The 21424-nt window shown below is 44.1% G+C and overlaps 3 protein-coding genes across 6 annotated transcripts in view; 1 reads left to right on the top strand and 2 right to left on the bottom strand.

Annotated features, from left to right (window-relative positions):
- LOC121549461 (UHRF1-binding protein 1-like) overlaps positions 1 to 1760 on the bottom strand; it is a 46991-nt gene extending 45231 nt beyond the window's left edge. For 2 of the 3 annotated variants that reach the window (XM_041861270.2, XM_041861276.2), the window contains exon 1: positions 1376 to 1757. In XM_041861270.2, coding sequence (XP_041717204.2) covers positions 1376 to 1419 — 44 coding nt within the window. In that variant the 5' untranslated portion in view covers positions 1420 to 1757. Of the gene's footprint in view, positions 1 to 1375 lie in introns of all 3 variants that reach the window. The other variant, XM_041861264.2, reaches the window with a different exon arrangement.
- A 5782-nt stretch (positions 1761 to 7542) lies between these two features.
- Positions 7543 to 10693, top strand: LOC121549445 (cytoskeleton-associated protein 4). Its single transcript, XM_041861254.2, has 2 exons — positions 7543 to 8009; positions 9171 to 10693. The coding sequence occupies exons 1-2, from the start codon at positions 7689 to 7691 to the stop codon at positions 10407 to 10409; spliced, it is 1560 nt and encodes a 519-aa protein (XP_041717188.1). The 5' UTR covers positions 7543 to 7688; the 3' UTR covers positions 10410 to 10693.
- Positions 10694 to 13524: 2831 nt separating this feature from the next.
- On the bottom strand, positions 13525 to 18566 carry LOC121549427 (inhibitor of nuclear factor kappa-B kinase-interacting protein). Of its 2 annotated transcripts, XM_041861239.2 has the most exons (4): positions 17768 to 18566; positions 17464 to 17581; positions 15098 to 15319; positions 13525 to 14679 (listed from the first exon to the last, which is right to left on the bottom strand). In XM_041861239.2, exons 1-4 carry the CDS (start codon positions 17986 to 17988, stop codon positions 14059 to 14061), a joined length of 1182 nt encoding a protein of 393 aa, XP_041717173.2. In that variant the 5' UTR covers positions 17989 to 18566; the 3' UTR covers positions 13525 to 14058. The 2 variants fall into 2 exon arrangements, with proteins under 2 accessions (XP_041717173.2, XP_041717179.1); XM_041861245.2 differs by lacking the exons at positions 13525 to 14679; positions 15098 to 15319 and adding an exon at positions 15652 to 17019.
- Between the last annotated feature and the right edge of the window lie 2858 nt (positions 18567 to 21424).

The following is a 21424-nucleotide window of genomic DNA, read 5'->3' as shown; positions in this document are numbered from 1 at the left end:
CCCCAAACTCGGTCCTGGGGCCCCTCCGGGTGCATGTTTTGTTTTTTGCCTTAGCACTACACAGCTGACTCAAATAACCAACTCATCATCAAGCTTTGATCATTTAAATCAGCTGTGTAGTACTAGGCAAAAAACTAAACTTGCACCAGGACCGAGTTTGGGAAACCCTGCAGTAGAGAGTAAAGAGAGTAAAGTTGGTGTGTTCCACTCAGAATGGCCCAAAATGACTTGATGAAATGGTTCCCTGATGTGGCAACCTGGTATCAGAGCATTTCGTATTATTCTGTATGGAAACCCGAGACACTATTTAGTATGATAGGTTACATTTGGTATGGTTACGTAAGACAGATGGTTACTTAAGGTAAAAACTAAAGTGGTTGTTTGGTCCGCGTGGATGGGTGGGTGTATAACGTAAACGTCTAGCAAACCAAAGGTTGTGAGTTCGAATCTCATCACAGACAACTTTAGCAACTTTTCAACTACTTACTACTTTTTAACTACTTAGCATGTTAGCTAACCCTTCCCCTAAACTTAACCCTAACCCCTAGCCTAGTTAACTTTAGTGACCTAGCTAATGTTAGCCATCTAGCTAGAATTTGTAACATATACGTTTTGCAAATGCGTAACATATAATACGAATTGTAATTTGTAACATATCATACGAAATGGGTGATTGACCTCCACAAATTAATACATACCATACGAAACGTAACATATCATACTAAATTAACAGAATAATACGAAATGCTCCGAGACCAGGTTGGATGTGGTAACGTTCCTAGCTGTCAGTGCAGTACATGGCTAGTTTGTCTCTGCCAGAAGCTTATGTAGCTAGCTAGCTAACCAGTGTAGTTTACCTAGCTAGCTAGGTGGCTAATGGCAATCATTGATTGATGTAACCTTGCAAGTTTACTATATCTGGCTAAACAATGATTAACGGGACATAGTTAGCTAGCCAGCTAATCTTAACATTTACGTCATTTAGCAGACGCTCTTATCCAGAGCGACTTACAAATTGGTGCATTCACCTTATAGCCAGTGGGATAACCACTTCACTGATTGAGTCTAGGCTAGGAAGATTAGTTGCGTTAACAACAACACGCAAGGTTAGCAATAACACCAGTTATCAAACATTTTACATTTTAGTAATTTAGCAGACGCTCTTATCCAGAGCGACTTACAGTTAGTGAGTGCATACATTTTTCATACTGTAACTGGCTAGCTAACCAAGTCAGCGCATAGTGAGTGCTCCGTCAGTGGCCTCCCGCGCGCTAACACAACGCTGCTAACGCGCTAGCTTGGTTCCCATATTAAACCCCTTGGGGAGTTAGTTGTCGTTTGTCTCTCCGCCTGGTTCATATCGATTGACACTGACCTGGAGAGGTGTTTGAGGATCTGTTTCTTGATCAGCCCAGCCATGACCGCATAAATGATTTATCCCAGCGATGCAGTTCAAATTCTCAATACCGAGTCAGGGTCCATTTTTGATGGTCTGTGTGAGGTTAGCCCAGTTCTCGCTCCCTTCCCACGGAGATTAGACAGATGAAAACAACCCTCCGAGACACAGCTAGCTAGCTTCAGACGGCAAATAAGCCATTACACCTAGTGCCAAAGTCCATCTTCATTGCAACAGCATCTGGAAACACGGCCTGTGCCGTCACAACGTCTAATGGGCGGGCCTGCGGCGACCAAAGATACAAGACTTACGGGCGGAGCATGGATGACTCAGCCATTACGTCAGCATTGTCCCATGTATGGATTTTATTTTAGAAGTGAAACCATAATTGCCTGTTTTTACTGTGGCTGAGTACCTAGGCACGGGAAGATGTTTGGGGGTGGGGCTGCTGCGATTTCTTTCGTCGACGGGGGTGGGGTGGGGGTACCATCTACCTGTGAGTGCAGTTACAGTCTCCTCTCTAAAGACTGTCATTCAGTGACCTCGGGTGGACAAATGCAGGGAGAGGGGTCGAACTGCAGCTGTCATCTATCAGGCCCATCACCTCTCAGGCCCCTCTCTATACTGCCATCTACTGGTGGGACGAGTTTAGACATCATCTCTCAGGCCCCTCTCCAATGCGAGGACCATCACTTCCAGGTCTGACACATTAAGCAGAAGATTGTTTTATGTTTACCACAGAGAGGATAGCGTCCAAATGACTGACAACGCACTTTAGGTCGAAACTTTGTGGTCCTCTGTAGCTCAATTGGTAGAGCATGGCACTTGTAACGCCAGGGTAGTGGGTTCGATCCCCGGGACCACCCATACGTAAATACACTGCTCAAAAAAATAAAGGGAACACATAAACAACACAATGTAACTCCAAGTCAATCACACTTCTGTGAAATCAAACTGTCCACTTAGGAAGCAACACTGATTGACAATAAATTTCACATGCTGTTGTGCAAATGGAATAGACAACAGGTGGAAATTATAGGCAATTAGCAAGACACCCCCAATAAAGAAGTGGTTCTGCAGGTGGTGACCACAGACCACTTCTCAGTTCCTATGCTTCCTGGCTGATGTTTTGGTCACTTTTGAATGCTGGCGGTGCTTCACTCTAGTGGTAGCATGAGACGGAGTCTACAACCCACACAAGTGGCTCAGGTAGTGCAGCTCATCCAGGATGGCACATCAATGCGAGCTGTGGCAAGAAGGTTTGCTGTGTCTGTCAGCGTAGTGTCCAGAGCATGGAGGCGCTACCAGGAGACAGGCAAGTACATCAGGAGACGTGGAGGAGGCCGTAGGAGGGCAACAACCCAGCAACAGGACCGCTACCTCCGCCTTTATGCAAGGAGGAGCAGGAGGAGCACTGCCAGAGCCCTGCAAAATGACCTCCAGCAGGCCACAAATGTGCATGTGTCTGCTCAAACGGTCAGAAACAGACTCCATGAGGGTGGTATGAGGGCCCGACATCCACAGGTGGGGGTTGTGCTTACAGCCCAACACCGTGCAGGACGTTTGGCATTTGCCAGAGAACACCAAGTTTGGCAAATTCACCACTGGCGCCCTGTGCTCTTCACAGATGAAAGCAGGTACACACTGAGAACATGTGACAGACGTGACAGAGTCTGGAGACGCCGTGGAGAACTTTCTGCTGCCTGCAACATCCTCCAGCATGACCGGTTTGGCAGTGGGTCAGTCATGGTGTGGGGTGGCATTTCTTTGGGGGGCCGCACAGCCCTCCATGTGCTCGCCAGAGGCAGCCTGACTGCCATTAGGTACCGAGATGAGATCCTCAGACCCCTTGTGAGACCATATGCTGGTGCGGTTGGCCCTGGGTACCTCCTAATGCAAGACAATGCTAGACCTCATGTGGCTGGAGTGTGTCAGCAGTTACTGCAAGAGGAAGGCATTGATGCTATGGACTGGCCCGCCCGTTCCCCAGACCTGAATCCAATTGAGCACATCTGGGACATCATGTCTCGCTCCATCCACCAACGCCACGTTGCACCACAGACTGTCCAGGAGTTGGCGGATGCTTTAGTCCAGGTCTGGGAGGAGATCCCTCAGGAGACCATCCGCCACCTCATCAGGAGCATGCCCAGGCGTTGTAGGGAGGTCATACAGGCACGTGGAGGCCACACACACTACTGAGCCTCATTTTGACTTGTTTTAAGGACATTACATCAAAGTTGGATCAGCCTGTAGTGTGGGTTTCCACTTTAATTTTGAGGGTGACTCCAAATCCAGACCTCCATGGGTTGATAAATTTGATTTCCATTGATAATTTTTGTGTGATTTTGTTGTCAGCACATTCAACTATGTAAAGAAAAAAGTATTTAATAAGATTATTTCATTCATTCAGATCTAGGATGTGTTGTTTAAGTGTTCCCTTTATTTTTTTGAGCAGTGTATGTATGCACACATGACTGTAAGTCGCTTTGGATAAAAGCGTCTGCTAAATGGCATATTATTATTATTATTATTATTATTAAATTGATACACAATGAACGTATGAACGGTACACAGTGTCCTTCACCCCCGCATGCTGAGCACTGTTTTCCAGCAGTTCCAACGCATCAACAGATTACACACCAATTTTAAGCTAAAACATTGCACATTGATTATAGTAAAATGATGGCATAGGCTAAATGAAAAACTCTGATAATACTTTTATTTCCCTTTTGACATACATTTTTTCTGCATAGACAATCAGGGGAAATACATAATATCAAAAGTGTCAGTTAAACACAAGCATTAAGATCCCCACAACAAAGCGTACAAGCTGTAATGCTATGCTAACATTCATTCAGCCATTTTGGCAGTATAGTCATATCAGTAAGTATGTTTACATGCATGGTAATACTTCGATATTAAACTGATTATGGCAGTAGGCAGATTATGCAATAGTAATGCAAACACCTTACTCTGTTTACTGTACCTTAATCAGCGTAAATTCCAAATTGAAGTAAGCATAAACAGTGAGGGAAAAAAGTATTTGATCCCCTGCTGATTTTGTACGTTTGCCCACTGACAAAGACATGATCAGTCTATAATTTTAATGGTAGGTTTATTTGAACAGTGAGAGACAGAATAACAACAAAAAAATCCAGAAAAAAATGTTATATATTGATTTGCATTTTAATGAGGGAAATAAGTATTTGACCCCTCTGCAAAACATGACTTAGTACTTGGTGGCAAAACCCATGTTGGCAATCACAGAGGTCAGACGTTTCTTGTAGTTGGTCACCAGGTTTGCGCACATCTCAGGAGGGATTTTGTCCCACTCCTCTTTGCAGATCTTCTCCAAGTCATTAAGGTTTCGAGCCTGACGTTTGGCAATTCGAACCTTCAGCTCCCTCCACAGATTTTCTATGGGATTAAGGTCTGGAGACTGGCTAGGCCACTCCAGGACCTTAATGTGCTTCTTCTTGTGCCACTCCTTTGTTGCCTTGGACGTGTGTTTTGGGTCATTGTCATGCTGGAATACCCACCCACGACCCATTTTCAATGCCCTGGCTGAGGGAAGGAGGTTCTCACCCAAGATTTGACGGTACATGGCCCTGTCCATCGTCCCTTTGATGCGGTGAAGTTGTCCTGTCCCCTTAGCAGAAAAACACCCCCAAAGCATAATGTTTCCACCTCCATGTTTGACGGTGGGGATGGTGTTCTTGGGGTCATAGGCAGCATTCCTCCTCCTCCAAACACGGCGAGTTGAGTTGATGCCAAAGAGCTCCATTTTGGTCTCATCTGACCACAACACTTTCACCCTGTTCTCATCTGAATCATTCAGATGTTCATTGGCAAACTTCAGACGGGCCTGTATATGTGGTTTCTTGAGCAGGGGGACCTTGCGGGCGCTGCAGGATTTCAGTCCTTCACGGCGTAGTGTGTTACCAATTGTTTTCTTGGTGACTATGGTTCCAGCTGCCTTGAGATCATTGACAAGATCCTCCCGTGTAGTTCTGGGCTGATACCTCACCGTTCTCATGATCATTGCAACTCCACGAGGTGAGATCTTGCATGGAGCCCCAGGCCGAGGGAGATTGACAGTTCTTTTGTGTTTCTTCCATTTGCGAATAATCGCACCAACTGTTGTCACCTTCTCACCAAGCTGCTTGGCGATGGTCTTGTAGCCCATTCCAGCCTTGTGTAGGTCTACAATCTTGTCCCTGACATCCTTGGAGATCTCTTTGGTCTTGGCCATGGTGGAGAGTTTGGAATCTGATTGATTGATTGATTGCTTCTGTGGACAGGTGTCTTTTATACAGGTAACAAACTGAGATTAGGAGCACTCCCTTTAAGAGTGTGCTCCTAATCTCAGCTCGTTACCTGTATAAAAGACACCTGGGAGCCAGAAATCTTTCTGATTGAGAGGGGGTCAAATACTTATTTCCCTAATTGAAATGCAAATCAATTTATAACATTTTTGACATGCGTTTTTCTGGATTTTTTTGTTGTTATTCTGTCTCTCACTGTTCAAATAAACCTACCATTAAAATGATAGACTGATCATTTATTTGTCAGTGGGCAAACGTACAAAATCAGCAGGGGATCAAATACTTTTTTCCCTCACTGTACCGATTAAAACACCTGGTTTTCTGAGCAATCTTAAAAATTATTAGGACATGTAAACACAATAATCGACGTTCCAGCGGTGTATTTGATCTACGAATGTACTAGCACCAGCCGAGCGAGGCTCCCACTTTAGCGTGAGTGAAGTGAGTTCGGAACAACTGAATGTATGCGTCTTAGAAGTAGTTTTCACATACAAACTTTATATGTCCAAACTCAGAATCAAATATGCTTCCCAAAAATAACATGGTCTCTGTGGTAGAACGTTTATTTTGAATGCCGATTTTCTGCATTTATCAGAGCACCATCAGGTAGCCTGATTTCAGATGTGTCCATATAAACGGGATTATTAGGGAAATTGGTAACGTTTGAATCGAACTATTATATTAATCTGACTAGCCACAATAATCGCTTTATTGTGTTCATATAACCATACTCACTAAGGGGTCCTGGAGTTGGAGAGGGGAGCCTGAGAGATGAAGGGCCTGAGAGATGATGTCTGCAGTTAGACTCTATTGGACAAAGGCCGAAGTGCCTGGCGTGTACAAACATCAGATAACTAAATCATGCTGCAACTTTTCTTTAACTTTCATCAGACCTTTAAAAACACACGTGAAAACAATTATTTTGTGCAGATGAATAGAAAACATCGACATTTTGTTATCCATTTTGTGTAAAATATGTATTTGTTCTTGAATTTGCATTGTGGCGCCAGCTACTGTTATTGAAACTATTCAAATGTACAACTCTATAGGTTTGCAATTTGCAACATAGGGAACATAGCTACATAGCTTAGGCTAGTTATTAGGGTACTCTGATTGCATTCTATGTATTAGGTTAAACTGTTTGATTAGGTAATAGTATGCCAATAGCATAATGACTTCGGCACAATGGAAGAAATTGAAAATAGGCCTATTTGTTAACATGCATTGTTCATGGATATATATATATATTTTTTTACATGAATAGTTGTTCGAAACCCGTGTTATTCTGGTCTGGAAGAGCAACATGCCTTGAATTGAGGGAACTCTAGGAAAGGATGTCGAGGCATACATGATTAGGCTACTCTAGTTGCCACGTATGAAGGGAGGAGCAAATGAGAGGAAAAAACGATCCAACATCCCCTCCTCTTTACTGTTGCTACAGTATTGAAACAAATTACATCAGCTGTGTTATAGGCTTTATGAATCATGTTAAATGTAATCAACTGGAGGCATAGACCATTGTAGCCTACATGCTTTAAACAAACTGTGCAAAAAACAACAACGCAACAAAACACAAATTAGCATGAATTCTGATATCACTATTTTTCTAGACATGTTTAAGCTATCCTATACCAGGATTTTGGTTTATAGAAACAGGGCTTGAAAGACACATGAAACATCAATGGGCCTTTTTCTATTAATCCAAATAAATAAGCCTAGTTATTTCCTCAACTTTATCAGAACTAATTACTGTGTTTCTGACGTCTTGATTGCATAATTCCAGAGCCATTGGAGATATACGGCAAGAAGAGAGACGCCCCTTTTTTGCATACCTCAACGCAAACAGAGTCCTAGGAAAGCCACATCTCGCCCACTGATATGCTAAATGTACAGAAGACAGTACACTGCATCTGTAAAGACCAGCCTCACACTTCCTCGGACCCCACTGGTAGAGAGTTACAGCAGACATGACTTCGAGACACAGAAACAAGAACAATTCAAGCGAAAAGACTACTTCATCCAGCCAAGATGACGTGGCGAAGAAAAGTCCGAAACCTAGTAGTAATGGGGTTAATAGCACCCCAAGCCAGGTGTCGGGGTCGGGGACGGGGACTTCGGTCAAACTTATAGCTGCTTTATGTTATATCGCATTAGTAGCCGCTGCGGGCTTTGCTGCTATTTATCTACAACAAGTGTTGAAAGAAGTCCATCAAATCAGCACCAGAAATGAAGAGACCGTACGGAAAAATGCGGAGGTTGCGCGTAAAGTAGAGAATGTTCTTCAACAGGTAAGCAATGCAATCGATATAGGACAAACCACTAGCCATTTATTTCGATGTTAATGAAAAGGTCGCAAGTTAAGGCAGGCTGTTGAAGATTGCAAACCACGACTAGATAGGATGAACATATAGACTACAGAGAGGAAATGGCTAGAAGAGGGCCACCTCCCCCTCCTCCAAAAGCTTGATGAGCTGGCACAAGAAAAGTACAGATGTAATCAATGCTATTCTTTCCTAGAGAGAGTACTGACATTGCAAAAAAAAAATCCAGGTTCATGGATATACTACATTCTTTATAATCAAAAGGGAAGTTATATTTCTATAGAATTGAGGAATGCATTGATATAATGTATGCAAATTGCACCCCATAAATTCCCTTTAATTTTTATCCAGCTAGCTATGTTCTTGCATTAATTAATTCAGTCAATCAGTTATTCATGTACTTCTTTTCAAGCCGTCATGTAACTTCACTTTGAACTGGATGCTTACATTTTTTAAAAAGCTGCATATGTAGGTCTACTCCACAACAGCTGAGTTATGTAACAAAGCAACGTAACCTACTCATAAGTTACTGTAACTAGGTAAACGTGGTAAAGAAACACCCCCCAGGGAAAAACATTAGCTAAGAACACACATTCTACAAGTAAATCCTGAAACATGCATTGCAGTCTCCCCTATAGGTAAACTTCCTATGTGAGGCTGTGTCAACTATTGTTGTATAAAGCTATTTGATTAACTGTGTCTTTGACTGCACGCTATAAAGTCTATTTTAATAACTACCTAGCCAAACAACTCTTTTGTCATCCATCCTTAGCCACATTTCTTGGTATGTACTGTACCTGTGTTTTCAGACAAGTACATCTTCATCACAGGTGTGACTATACAGATGTACAGCTTTAAACCTGTGTTATACCATTTAATAGTAGTAATAGTGTTAGATAATGTGGTTATTATATTATTTATGCATACATACAGTATTTATAGTAGGGATGTGACAGATTGTAAGGATTAGACAGATTAATCATTAAAGACTAATCGAATAATCATTGTGGCCCTAATCTGTATTGATGACCAAAGGTTGACCTACACTGAGTGTACCAAACATTAAAAACACCTTCCTAATATTGTTTTGTACATTCAGTGTATTATTCCCTGTCTGTGGTTGTGTAGGTGGACAACGTAAGGGGCTCTGTGGACGGGTTGGAGTCGGCGCTGGGCACCATGCGGGCAGAGCAGGAGGCGGGGAGCCGGGCGGTGAGGAAGGGCGAGGCAGAGACACGGCGCGTGGAGGAGGCTCTTCAGAGTCTCCAGAACGAACTGCTGGTCGACCTCTCAGAAGGCATCAAGGAGGTGAAGGAGGCCAGAGAGCGGGACTTCTCTTCCCTGGAGAAGACGGTGGAGGAGCGTCTGGCTGAGTTGAGTGCCTCCATCGCGGCCAGCGTGACCGAGTTCACCGAGGCCCAGGGCGAGACTCAAAGTCAGCTGGCTGACCTCAAAGCCCGTCTGGACGACATGGAGGACCCGGCGCTGATAAGGCAGGAACTGTCCGCCATTGTCGACACCGTCGCCGGGCTCAGCTCCACTAAGCAGGCTGCCGATGAGTCTGCCTATTCGCTGAGGGAGCAGATCACTACGGTGGGGGCGGAGCTCCAGACCCGTAACCAAGAAATAGCCTCGATGTCGCAGGAAGTGGAGGCAGTAAGATTGCTGGTGCAGGAAACAGCAGGGAGCCTGCGGCAGCAGGTGTTGGGGGCAGAGGCGGGCATCCAGGGGTTGACAGATCAGGGCCAGAACCTGCAGAGCGGGCTGGAGCTGGCCACTGAAGCTTTACACAGTCTGGAGAAGGAACTGCGGGGGGAGTCGGCCAGGGCTGAGCAGAGGTCCGACGGTCTGGAGGTCCGACTAAAAGTGGCGGAGGACGGTGGAGACTCCCTGGTGGCGTCGCTAACAGGCCTGACTTCCAATGTCGAGGCCCTTCTCGCCAAGTACGATTCCCACGAGAGCACGCTAGCTGCCCAGGGCACGGCAGCCGAGAAGGCCCGGGCCACCCTACAGGGAGAGCTAGAGGAGCTGAAGGGCAGCCTAGGAGAGCTCCAGTCCAACGTGATCGAACTGAGTGGCGCTCAGACCAAGCTGGCCTCAAGGGACTCTAGCCTGGGGCAGCAGATAGAGGGGCTAGAGCAGAAGCTAGAAGCCCTGGGGGAAGCCTCCAAGTCAACCAGCCACCCCCCACCAGAGCTGGAGAAGCTGAAGAACACCGTGGATGGCCTGGTGGGGAATGCTGCCAAGCTGGAGAGCCATGAGAAGGCCATCGAAGCCCTACAGGGGTCACTACAGAAGACCATTAGCTCATTGGAGGCCTTGGCCAAAGCCCCAGCCGAAGGGCAAGAAGGTGTAAGGGGGGTGTAGGAAGAAGAAGAGGAGGTCGTTTTCAGGAGGGGGTTAAGTTAACATAGACTGGGTTGGGTCAATGAGAAAAGGGAAACGTGGACTGCTGTGAATTTTAATACAACACTGCACTGTAGTTTTTTGTTTGTTTATTTTTTTTCTTCTCTCATTTGAGTTTTTCATTTTGTCAATTTCTGTTACTGGGTGGTTTCACAAACCCAACTTACAATATAAACTCTTGTTCAGGAGCGTGTTATGGTTTACTGATTGTGTTTTGTTACAAAAATAAAAATTGGGCCACCACATTTCTGTGTAGACAAGTTATTGAATTGATTTATTATAACCTTCATCGTACATTGTATGGGGCTAACTCACTCCAACCATCTCCGTGACAGATGCAAGGTAGCCATTTTGCACACCACCACACTTCATCAATCTCACTGGAGGTGAGTATTGAGGTAAAAGGTGAGAGTGGGTCGATCTGTTTCTAGTAGAAGGTCATTGGATAAAGATCATAGAAAATCCTTCATAGGATACAGGCTACAAGGTTAAAGCACTCCCAGTTCATTTAAAGGCTCACTCAAGGGCTGTGATCCAATTGGCACCCTATCCCCTATATAATGCACTACTTTTGACCAGGGCCCATAGGGCACTAGTCAAAAGTAGTGTTCTACATGTATTGGGACAGTGACCATTTTGTTGTTGTCTTGGCTATGTACTCCAGCACTTTGGATTTGAAATGATCCAATGACTATGAGGTCAGCTTTAATTTGAGGGTATTTTCATCCATATTGGGTGAACCGTTTAGAAACTACAGCACTTGTACATAGTCCCATTATTGTAATGGTGGGAGGTTAGCATTTTTGGGGAGTATGATATTTATGCCACTGTAACTTTCTCAATCATCATTATTCACGATTCATTCAGATCTATCCGTAATCCTGGTAGCATCCACAGTAATGTAGAAGTGTTTAGAAACATATTCTACTCTATTTACAATAAAAGTGACACAATACATTATTTACCATTAACTTCAATTGAGCACAAAATTATCTGAAACACAACCAAATCAAACAGCAAATGCATCCAGCAAATTTGTAGAGTCACAAGCTTGAAGAAATCATTGCGTGCTCGGAATATGGGACCAAATACTTCACTTTTGACTACTTTAATACACATAAGTGAATTAGTCCCAATACTTTTGGTCCCTTAAAATGGGGGGGGGACTATGTACAAAAAGTGCTGTAATTTCTAAACGGTTCACCCGATATGGATGAATATACCCTCATATTAAAGCCGACAGTCTAAGTTAGCCTCAGTCATTGTATCATTTCAAATCCAAAGTGCTGAAGTACAGAACCAAAACAACAACAAAAATGTCACTGTCCCGATACTTTTGGAGCTCACCGTATATAGGGAAAGGATGCCATTTGACATACAACCTGGTACTCCAGACTCAGAGTATATAAGTGGACTTAATACAGTGTGTGATGCTTCATCAAAAGCTTATTGTAATATTTCATTAGGAAACACTGCTGGGACAGTCAAGTGAGATAATTTATTGAAAGTAATTACTTTTCATCTGAAGAGGGAAGGAGATTGCTTGCTAATTCAATCATTTCCTGATAAGCCACTCATAACCTGGTTTGAGTCCTCACACACACAACCTTCCATTCAACAGGTGCCATTGCCTCAACATGTTCAAGAAAATGCATAAACATGTACAGGGAATACAGAGTACACACAAACATCCCTCACAAGGAGAACAATATATCCAAGCCTTTAAAACAAACAGAAAACACATGATCTCTGCAGTGTCCTAACACCACTACAATGGGGTTGTGGTAGTTTAAAGGAATTGCTACTGTAAATACGTGGTGTGATCTGTACATGTAATTAGCTTTAGTTAAAACGGTGTTAACACTCTTTACCCAAAGACCAGCTGCAATCTGCGTCCTAATGCCTGGTTGTCATTGAGCAATTCCAGGTATGCGTAGGTTCAACTCTAACTTTAGCGATGACATGCCAATGTGTATGTTAAACAAGTTGCGATTGGCTCTCGGGTTGGAGATTGGCCTTTGGTGATTGGCTGTGCGGTCGTCAGCACATTGTTCAGCTCCGATACAAACTTCCTCCTTCAGATGTACATTTCCTGTAAAACACCTGGAGGCTTACTCAGTGGAGTGACCCTAGAAATGCAATCAATAGATTGGCATGCTTCCCTATCCTACATAATAGTCATGTCTGTTCTACACAACATATTTCTATCTGAACATACGGTAACCCACTGAATAAGCCCAAGGGTTTTTTCAGAGGAGTGCAACGTCAGCAATGTTAACAGCAAAATGTTATACACAGAACAGAAACAACTCTCTGACGTGAATTACAGCTCTACGCAACACATTTCTATCTGCATTGCTCTGCACAGTCAGCCCCATTGAATAAACTCCTGGTGACAGATTGTTTACACCAGGGTGTGCACAGGCAAAGCTCCATTGCCTTGAGGGCTGCAGTGTTCTGTATTCTATTTTAGGTCCCTATACCTTTTAACCACAGACTCATTTCAAATTGATTGATGGCAGAGAGATGCAAAAACTAGTAGGACTAGCTAGCCATGTGGAACCCCAGGTCAACCCAGGACATGTATTCAGTAGGGCAAACTATTTAGAACATTGCAGGTGAAAAGTAATGTATAGAGCTGACATCATCATTCCCTGTTGTATAGAACAGAATCATATTGTAGCATAACATTCCTCCTGAACAGGCCCCTTAGCCTGAGAATGCATACCCATGTGCAGGTCACACAGGGGTCAAGCAGTGTTGTTACAACCCCACCACTGGTCAGACTGATAAGGGGGAAACTGTTCAAGAGACTGCTCACATTCCAAAACTGTGGACCAGCAAGACCTCTCATTCACCATGATTGATGCCATTTTTCTGAGAGAAAAAAACACCAACATTCCAGCCTCCTAGGATGCCACAGGTTGGCATTTATTGGGATGACTCATGTACTGGAGGCAGCTCTGCAGGGTAGTCACTAGTTGGCACAGCCAAAAGTAATAAAATCATATTTTAAACCTAACCCTAACCTAAACCACACTGCTAACCTTATCCCTAACCCTAACCTTAAATTAAGACCAAAAAGCACATTTTCATGAATTTTGACGATATATAGCCAATTTTGACTTTGCCACTGGCCCATCTAGTGGAAATTGCTCTGCCTCCTGGACAAGATTCATCCCAATTAACGTCAACCTACTCATAGGCCAGGTTCATTCAAAGAAACAATTTGTAAAGCAACATAAGTTAGTCAGCATTCTAGACAAAAGGCCCAGTTAGTCTCAACCTAACCCCTAGCACTTACCGCTCAATCCCCTGAAGATCTGTATAGGTATACAGTAAATGGAAAGTATACTGGAATGTATAGGGGAAGTAACCTGATCTTCTGGGGTTTCCACCATATTGCTTACATTAATCAAGATCTCTGAGGGTAAATCCAGAAGTACCTGTTGTAAGGGCTAGGTGGGGTCGACCATGTGTGTACAGAGAGATCAGCAAACTCTGTTTGAGATTTACAAAAATGTGCAAGTTATTGTAAGGGAATGATTGGTGACAAGCTGAAAGTTTGCCATTTACTCTGTAGATCTATAGCTTATAAAAAAGCACTCCTTCACAGCTCTCCTTCCAGTGTCTGAGGGAGGGCTTCACTCACGTTGACCTTCTGCAGAAGCATCTCTCCTCCCACTACGGGCATCTCAGGCTCAACTATCTGACTCAACTGCTGTGTCACAACTCCTAGGTCCTCCTCCACAGCGCTGAGGTTAGCGAACGTCTGCCGTAGCTCCGCGATGTCCTCCTCCCTTTTGGTCAGATCCTCGGCCAGACGGCCAATCCTCAGGGTCAGCTCATCCACCTGCGGAGCCAGCGCCCCGAAGTCCCGCTTGATGGCCGCCACCTTGGGCTTGAGGTCGCCGGCAAAGGTCACCGTGCGGACCAATCGGGCACGGCCGCTCTCCAGCTCCCTCAGGCGCGCCGAGATCTGCCGGTCGTTTGCGAACAGCTCAGGGAGGCGGCGTTTGAGCTGCTCCAGGGCTTGGGCGTTGCGCTCCGTGGCGGCCTTGAGGCCCTGGATGCGGTCAATGCTGCCGGCCAGCAGGTCGCCGATGCGTTTGACCATGCTGCGTTCGGCCTGGGTGGCCCTCTCCTCCAGCACCCGTACCTTCTCCAGGAGAGACTCCACCTCCGACTGAAGCCCATCCATCCGACGCACGTCCGTCCGCACCGACGCCACCTAAGAGATGGAGGAAATGGAGAAGGAGGAGAGGGAGAAGATGATTCATGGGCAAAGCTTTACATGAACTGCCTTTCTATTCTATTGCCACGGTTCTGTTCAATCAGTTGTTAAATTCGGTTTAATGTCAGGTTTCCCCAGTTACTTCAGCTTATCCTGACTCTTGCCTCTGGTTTTGAGAGACTTCAACCTTCACGTACTTGGAATATGAATTTCTTGGTATCCTTACATGTAACTACTTTAAAACATACTATTGCCAGTTTATTACAATACAGTGATTGTTTCAGGAATCTTATCTACAGTTCCTGTGTAATTGCCTGAGTTATTACATCCTGGTTACCAAAGTAGTTAGAGCATCTAGATGGCTTAAATCATCATTTTAAAAAAAAGCACAGTAAAGCATAGGCCACTGTCAAACCTTAGTGTTGACATCCTTAGTGATGGCAGAGGTGCGTCCCTCGATTTGTCCCACAGCCTTGGTCAGCGCCGCCACGCTGTCCTGGAGCAGGCTGCGTTTCTCCATTAGGCCGGACGCCCAGTCCTTCAGCTGGCTTACATCCCGCTCCAGGGCCTCAAAGTGGGGCAGGAGACCACCAGGCTGCCTCCCTAGATGCTCCAACAGGATCTGGATGACCTCGCACTGCGCCAGGTCACAGGTGGAAAGACAGAACAGGGCGGCCATTTTAGAAAAGAGCTCTACATAGGAAAAGACTGTGAGCAGCTAGATCATGCAGTCATAGACTGGTAGATAGGATTCATTGAAAAACATGCAGGGTGACTGTCCATAAGTTACCCCACACAGAAAGCTGATGTTTGGTGCAAAACAAAAATAAAAATGGGCAACAACACAAATAGCTTAGAGACTGCTTTTCATTTACTAGAGATGCAAGATAGAAGAGAAGCCTTTTTTTTTTTTTTTACACTTGATTTAACAAAAAAATTGAACATTTAAAAGACACAGAGAAACGTTGATAAGGCACTTTTATTAGAAAAGCAATACTGCCATAACTGTCACACTAATTTGAATATAAAATGTGTATAAAAATTTTTTTATACAAACTCAACATTTGAGTACCAGATGATATTAGAGTACCTGTCACAATTGTTCTCCTTTCAGACACTGACACGGCAACAATAACAAAGCAAGGAATATCCTTTACAGATTACAGGAGCAGTGTTTGGGTGCAAATGCTACATTCAGTTGCTGATTTTCAGCAGCCAGTGCAGATAATATTGATCGGTGCCCATATGAGATAGTAGTATGTTTGTGAGACAAGACCTTCAAACCTATTGATGAAACACATTGCTAAACTTTAGCAATAGCAAGTTAAAATGCACAAATCACACAACGTAGCAACAGTTTGCCATGTGAGGATTTAACATCAGTTTGAAAACAAATGGAATGACAGGACCACTCCTTCCCGTGGTTTAAACATGATGACATCACACACTGAGGTCAGTATTTTGCACCGGCTGGGGTGGCTCATCCTGCTCTGGGTCCTTGACCTTTCACCCCTCCCTCTCCCCTTCCCCATCCAGCATCCCAGAATTCTCCTGGTTGTCCTGTTGCTCCTCCCCCCTGCTGAGCTGTCCCAGCGTCTCCTTGACAACGGCCAGCTCGTTCCTCATCTTGAGGATGCTGTTGTGGGCCTGGAGGGCGTCCAGAGCCTGCTTGATGTCCAGGATCTCCGTCAGGGCTTTAAGCATGCTGTCCTCCGTCCCAAACACCTGCAGGGTGAGCTCCTCCAGCCTTCGCTCCGCCACGCCCAGGTCTCCCCCCAGCCTCAGAATGGATCGCACCGCCTCCTCGACAGCCGGGAGGTGAACCTCGCACTGCTGGGCCCGGGGGATGTGCTCCTCTAGCTGGACGACTAACTCGGTATCTACTCGGAGCAGGCTCCGGACCTGGTCCTCCAGTTTGTGGAGCTGCTTGGTGTTCCAGTCCAGCTGGTCCTGGGCCCGCTTGGCATCCTCGTCCTCGGTGCGGCCCAGGGCGCGTGTGTTCCGCCGGGTGCTGTCCTCCAGCTCCTCCAGCCTCTCATCCAGCGCCCGGGCCCTCTGCTCGGCCTTGTTCACCCGGTCCGTTGCGCTGGCATGCGCCTCACGTGACTCCGCCTTCAGAGAGGCCAGGTCGGAGGTCACCGAGGCCAGGCCCGTCTGCCACGTCTCCGTCACGTTCAGGAAGCGGGCATTGACTGTCTGGAGATCGCGAGAGGCGGAGTTCTCGTCGTCCTGCATCGCCATGATGACAGCATGGAGCGAGGAGAGGTCACGTTCGAGGCGGGTCGCCAGGGAGACGGTGGAGAGAGCCCCCTGCAGGTCGTCCTCTGAGGTGGCGAGCTGCAGCCGCAACACAAAACAGGGAGGGCTGTTTCTGGTGGGGGCTCTGGGATCCTCAGTATTCTCTCTCACACTCACACATACGCATACAAGTACAAATGCATGCAATTACAGGCACACGTTCAGTCAAAATATGTGTATAGCAATTCTAAGGAAGACAATTTGATTTGATCACAGAATTAAATTCAACTGGATAGGCTATACAATCCAAGATGCAAGAATAACTGCAGCAATAAAGTACATGAATAATGCAGACATGTCTGCAGGGGCTAAATAATAAGGGGGAGGGGCCTACATTATGTGAAAGCAAGACAATGACAGTACCAATACACACAATAACATAAACACACATAACAAAGCATAGATGTCTCTGCATAATGTTTTTGTGTCCTGTTCTTCACGGGAGAGAGATGGATAGACAGTTCCAATAGGAACTAAACGTACCTTCTTGGACACCTTGATGACTTCCTCCTCCATTTCAAGGAGCCTTGCAGTCTTCCCAGACAGTAGTTTGTACTTTTCTTCCACGTCGGAGAACCTTGCATTCTGCTGCAATACCACCCTGTAATGTAAGGGGGGAAATAGCGTAATGAATAGGACAACTCAAACATAAAATGATTAATTTCCTCGTTTGGCCTTACGGAGATTAAAGGAAATAGGAATTATCCATAAGCACACGGACCTTTATAAGCGCTGAAGATTTTCTAATGTTTGGCCTATGCAAATGAATAGGGTTACTTTTACTTACCAAGTAAGCACTATGCAAACTATCAGTGAAAGCAGACAAGTTATCGTTTTCAGATCCAGGGAGGACGGCGAGGAGCTTTTACATTCAGCCAATCTATTTCCTTCCGTAGCTTTTGCTGTCTTTGCTTCATCTTCGGAAGTGTACTTTGATGTTTCAACCGGTTCGTCATTTTGTTTCTGAGCCGTGGTCTTCTTCCTTTGCTTCATTTCATTACTTGCCATTTTTGTAGCCTGCAACAACGTTTCGACTTGCAGCTTCCTTTTGCCTAACTAGGCCTACTTGCAAAGGAATTTATTCAAAGTAGCGTCTGCGACTGCAAGCGACAATGGCCCACAGCTCTAGAAGTTTCGCAGCATACTAGCACAAGAAACTCCATCTAAATTCAAGTTAAATGCATTAGTTCAAATATGAATATAATTTAGAATATTTAGGTATTCCAGAGAATCAAATAAACCTTAAATAAAAGTACGCTACTTGCCAATGCATATAAACAAGTCTACATATCCGGTAAAGGAATCGATCACTTGAACGCTCCTTGAAATTTGGGAAAAATAAAAATGCGTGGCTGGCTGACGCCTGAAAATATTACAACGTGCTGCCCGTTATTTGAGGAGTAGGCCTAGGCCATCTGATTTCAACGTTCCGCAATATACCGTTTGAGGACATTATAAACATTATAAAAACGGTGCGTTATTTCAAGTTTGCTAAATCTAATTAGTATTAATGAGGATAACTGAGGATGACACAGAAAAATCCCAAATTGAGTAGAGCACAGTTATGAGCGGACAACGTCATTCATGCAAAGGCACAAAAAAATACACACAAAAAGGGGGGTAGCCTAATGGTTCGTTTATTTGGCATACAGTGCCTTCAGAAAGTATTCACACCCCTTGACACCCCCACATTTTGTTGTGTTACAGACTGAATTTAAAATGGATTAAACTAAGAGTGTTTTGTCACTGGCCTACACACAATACCCCATCATGTCTAAGTGGAATTAGGTTTTTCGAAATGTTTTAAATTAATTAAAAATGAAAAGCTGAAATGTCTTGAGTCAATAAGCGTTCAACCCCTTTGTTATGGCAAACCTAAATACGTTCAGGAGTAAACATTTGCTTAACAAGTCACATAATAAGTTGCATGGACTCGCTGTGTGCAATAATAGAGTTTAACATGATTTTTGCATGACTACCTCATCTCTGTACCCCACACATACAATTAGCTGTAAGGTCCCTCAGTCGAGCAGTGAACTTCAAACACAGATTCACCCAAAGACCAGGGAGGTTTTCCAATGCCTCGCAAAGAAGGGCACGTATTGGTAGATGGGTAAACATTTTTTAAAAAGCAGACATTGAATATCCCTTTGAGCACGGTGAAGTTATTAATTACACACTGGATGATGTATCAATACACCCAGTCACTATAAAGATGCACGCGTCCTTCCTAACTCAGTTGACGGAGAGGAAGGAACCCGCTTAGGGATTTCACCATTAGGCCAATGGTGACTTTAAAACAGTTACAGAGTTTAATGGCTGTGATAGGAGAACACTGAGGATGGATCAACAACATTGTAGTTATTACACAATACTAACCTAATTGACATAGTGAAAAGAAGGAAGCCTGTACAGAATAAAAATATTCCAACAAGGCACTAAAGTAATACTGCTAAAAACGTGGCAAAGCAAGTAGCTTTTAGTCCTGAATACAAAATGTTATGTTTGGGGCAAATCCAATACAACACATTCCTGAGTACCACTCTTTCAAGCATAGTCGTGGCTGCATCATGTTATGGGTATGCTTGTAATCGTTAAGGACTGGGGAGTTTTTTTGGATAAAAAATAAACTGAATGGAGCTAAGCACAGGCAAAATCCTAGAGGAGAACCTGGTTCAGTCTTCTTTCCACCAGACACTGGGAGATGAGTTGCTTACCAAGAAGACAGTTAATGTTCCTGAGTGGCCAAGTTACAGTTTGACTTAAATCTGCTTGAAAATCTATGGCAAGACCTGAAAATGGCTGCGTAGCAATGATCAACAACCAATTTGACAGAGCTTGAAAAATTTTGAAAAGAATAATGGGCAAATGTTGCACAATCAAGGTGTGGAAAGCTCTTAGAGACTTACCCAGAAAGACCCACAGCTGTTATCGCTGCTAAAGGTGATTCTAACATGTATTGACTCAGGGGGATGAATACTTATCTAATGAAGATTAGTATATTAGTGTTTCATTTTTCATAAATGTTTTACAAATGTTCGATTTTTTCTTCCACTTTGACATTACAGAGTATTTTGTTTAGATCGTTGACAAGAAAATCGATTTTTTCCAAATGTGGAAAAGGTCAAGGGGTGTGAATACTTTCTGAAGGCACTGTAGTTTTAAAGTGCCCAATATCAATAATTGATTATCAATAGCGTTTCTATATTTTCCTTACAATAATCCTAAATGGTGCAACAAAGGCATAGCCTACCCTTATGCAAGGTAATGTGGGAGTTTTACACATAGCTAAGGGCCATGCAGGGGTGGACTAGACTGGGAGACCAGTCTGAGGTCCCAGCCCATGTCCATAACACAATTATGCTGAAAGAAGAGCTGTTCAGAGCCAGCTCAATATTGACCAATACCAATCTTTCTTTGTAATTTTATGGCCTTTTTAACATTCTAGTCAACATTTAAAAATGTTAGAAAATGTTGCAGTTTTAAAGCTAATTTCCTGCAATTTTACACATTTTTCTATAGGATGGAGAGAAAATGTTGTACTATTAAAGCTAATCTCCTGCAATTTTACACATTTTGCTACAGGTAATGGCCCCATGCGCTCGGTCGGAAATTCGGCCATGATTTGGTTATTAGCTTTAGATAGCTGGTCAGAATAACTTACCTAGCAATAAAAAAATGTGCTGGTATTGAGTGACTCTCAGGCTGTGTTTAGGCAGGCAGCTCAATTCTGCCTGTCAGATATTTCCAGCTGATCTGATTGGTCAAAAGACCAAGTAGTGTAAAAAAAAGATCAGAATTGGGCTGCTTGTCTAAATCCAGACACAGCTACTGACATAACAAGAAAAAACCTGCTGATGCACTGCCAAATTTTGAAATTGCACCTTGTGTATTCTACTATTCTAACTCCTAACAGTAAGTTGAGACCCGACTGAGTTCCTAAATTATATTTTTTTTGGTGGAGAGCTCCCTAGCGGATGCGAGACCCTAAGCAGCCGCTCATGCTGCTTATTGGTAGGACCGGCCCTAATGTAGAACAGATACAAATGCAACCAAATTGATATGTTCATAAGGCTAATAAGAAAATGTCAAATTACTTGAATATGGGAAATGTGTAACAATTTGCATTTGCATCATGTGAGTGAAATACATCAGAGAGGTATTGGAAAGTTCAGGAAAACATCAGGGAAGATAATCAGGTAATAATTGTGTGTAGAACAAAAATATCTGCATTGTTTTCAATTGCGGTTTTGTCACCGTCCCTTCTAACGTGTCCTGCGCGGCTTGTGAGCGTTGTAGAGCGAAACAGAAAACATGTACGTGTTCCTGAGAGTCTTGGCTTTTAGGCATAATAATAATAGTTTATAACCGCAAATGTACAAAAGCTAGAGCCAAATTCGCAGGATAAAAACTGAAAACGCTCAGTTTGTCCCTACCGCTAAAT

The sequence above is a fragment of the Coregonus clupeaformis genome, unplaced genomic scaffold (assembly GCF_020615455.1).
Source record: "Coregonus clupeaformis isolate EN_2021a unplaced genomic scaffold, ASM2061545v1 scaf0058, whole genome shotgun sequence".
Lineage (NCBI taxonomy): Eukaryota > Metazoa > Chordata > Actinopteri > Salmoniformes > Salmonidae > Coregonus > Coregonus clupeaformis.
The sequence above is the reverse complement of the archived record's forward strand: the minus strand, read 5'-3'. Positions and strand labels throughout refer to the sequence as shown.

What these genes read in the sequence shown, in the direction of transcription:
- LOC121549445 (XM_041861254.2), top strand. Translation starts at nt 7,689, where the DNA reads ATGACTTCGAGACACAGAAACAAGAACAATTCAAGCGAAAAGACTACT. An exon ending in TAGAGAATGTTCTTCAACAG is followed by an intron (nt 8,010 to 9,170) that starts GTAAGCAATGCA and finishes GTGGTTGTGTAG; the next exon opens with GTGGACAACGTAAGGGGCTC.
- LOC121549427 (XM_041861239.2), bottom strand. Translation starts at nt 17,988, where the DNA reads ATGGCAAGTAATGAAATGAAGCAAAGGAAGAAGACCACGGCTCAGAAA. An exon ending in TCATCAAGGTGTCCAAGAAG is followed by an intron (nt 15,320 to 17,463) that starts GTACGTTTAGTT and finishes GACCTGGCGCAG; the next exon opens with TGCGAGGTCATCCAGATCCT. An exon ending in CTAAGGATGTCAACACTAAG is followed by an intron (nt 14,680 to 15,097) that starts GTTTGACAGTGG and finishes TCCATCTCTTAG; the next exon opens with GTGGCGTCGGTGCGGACGGA.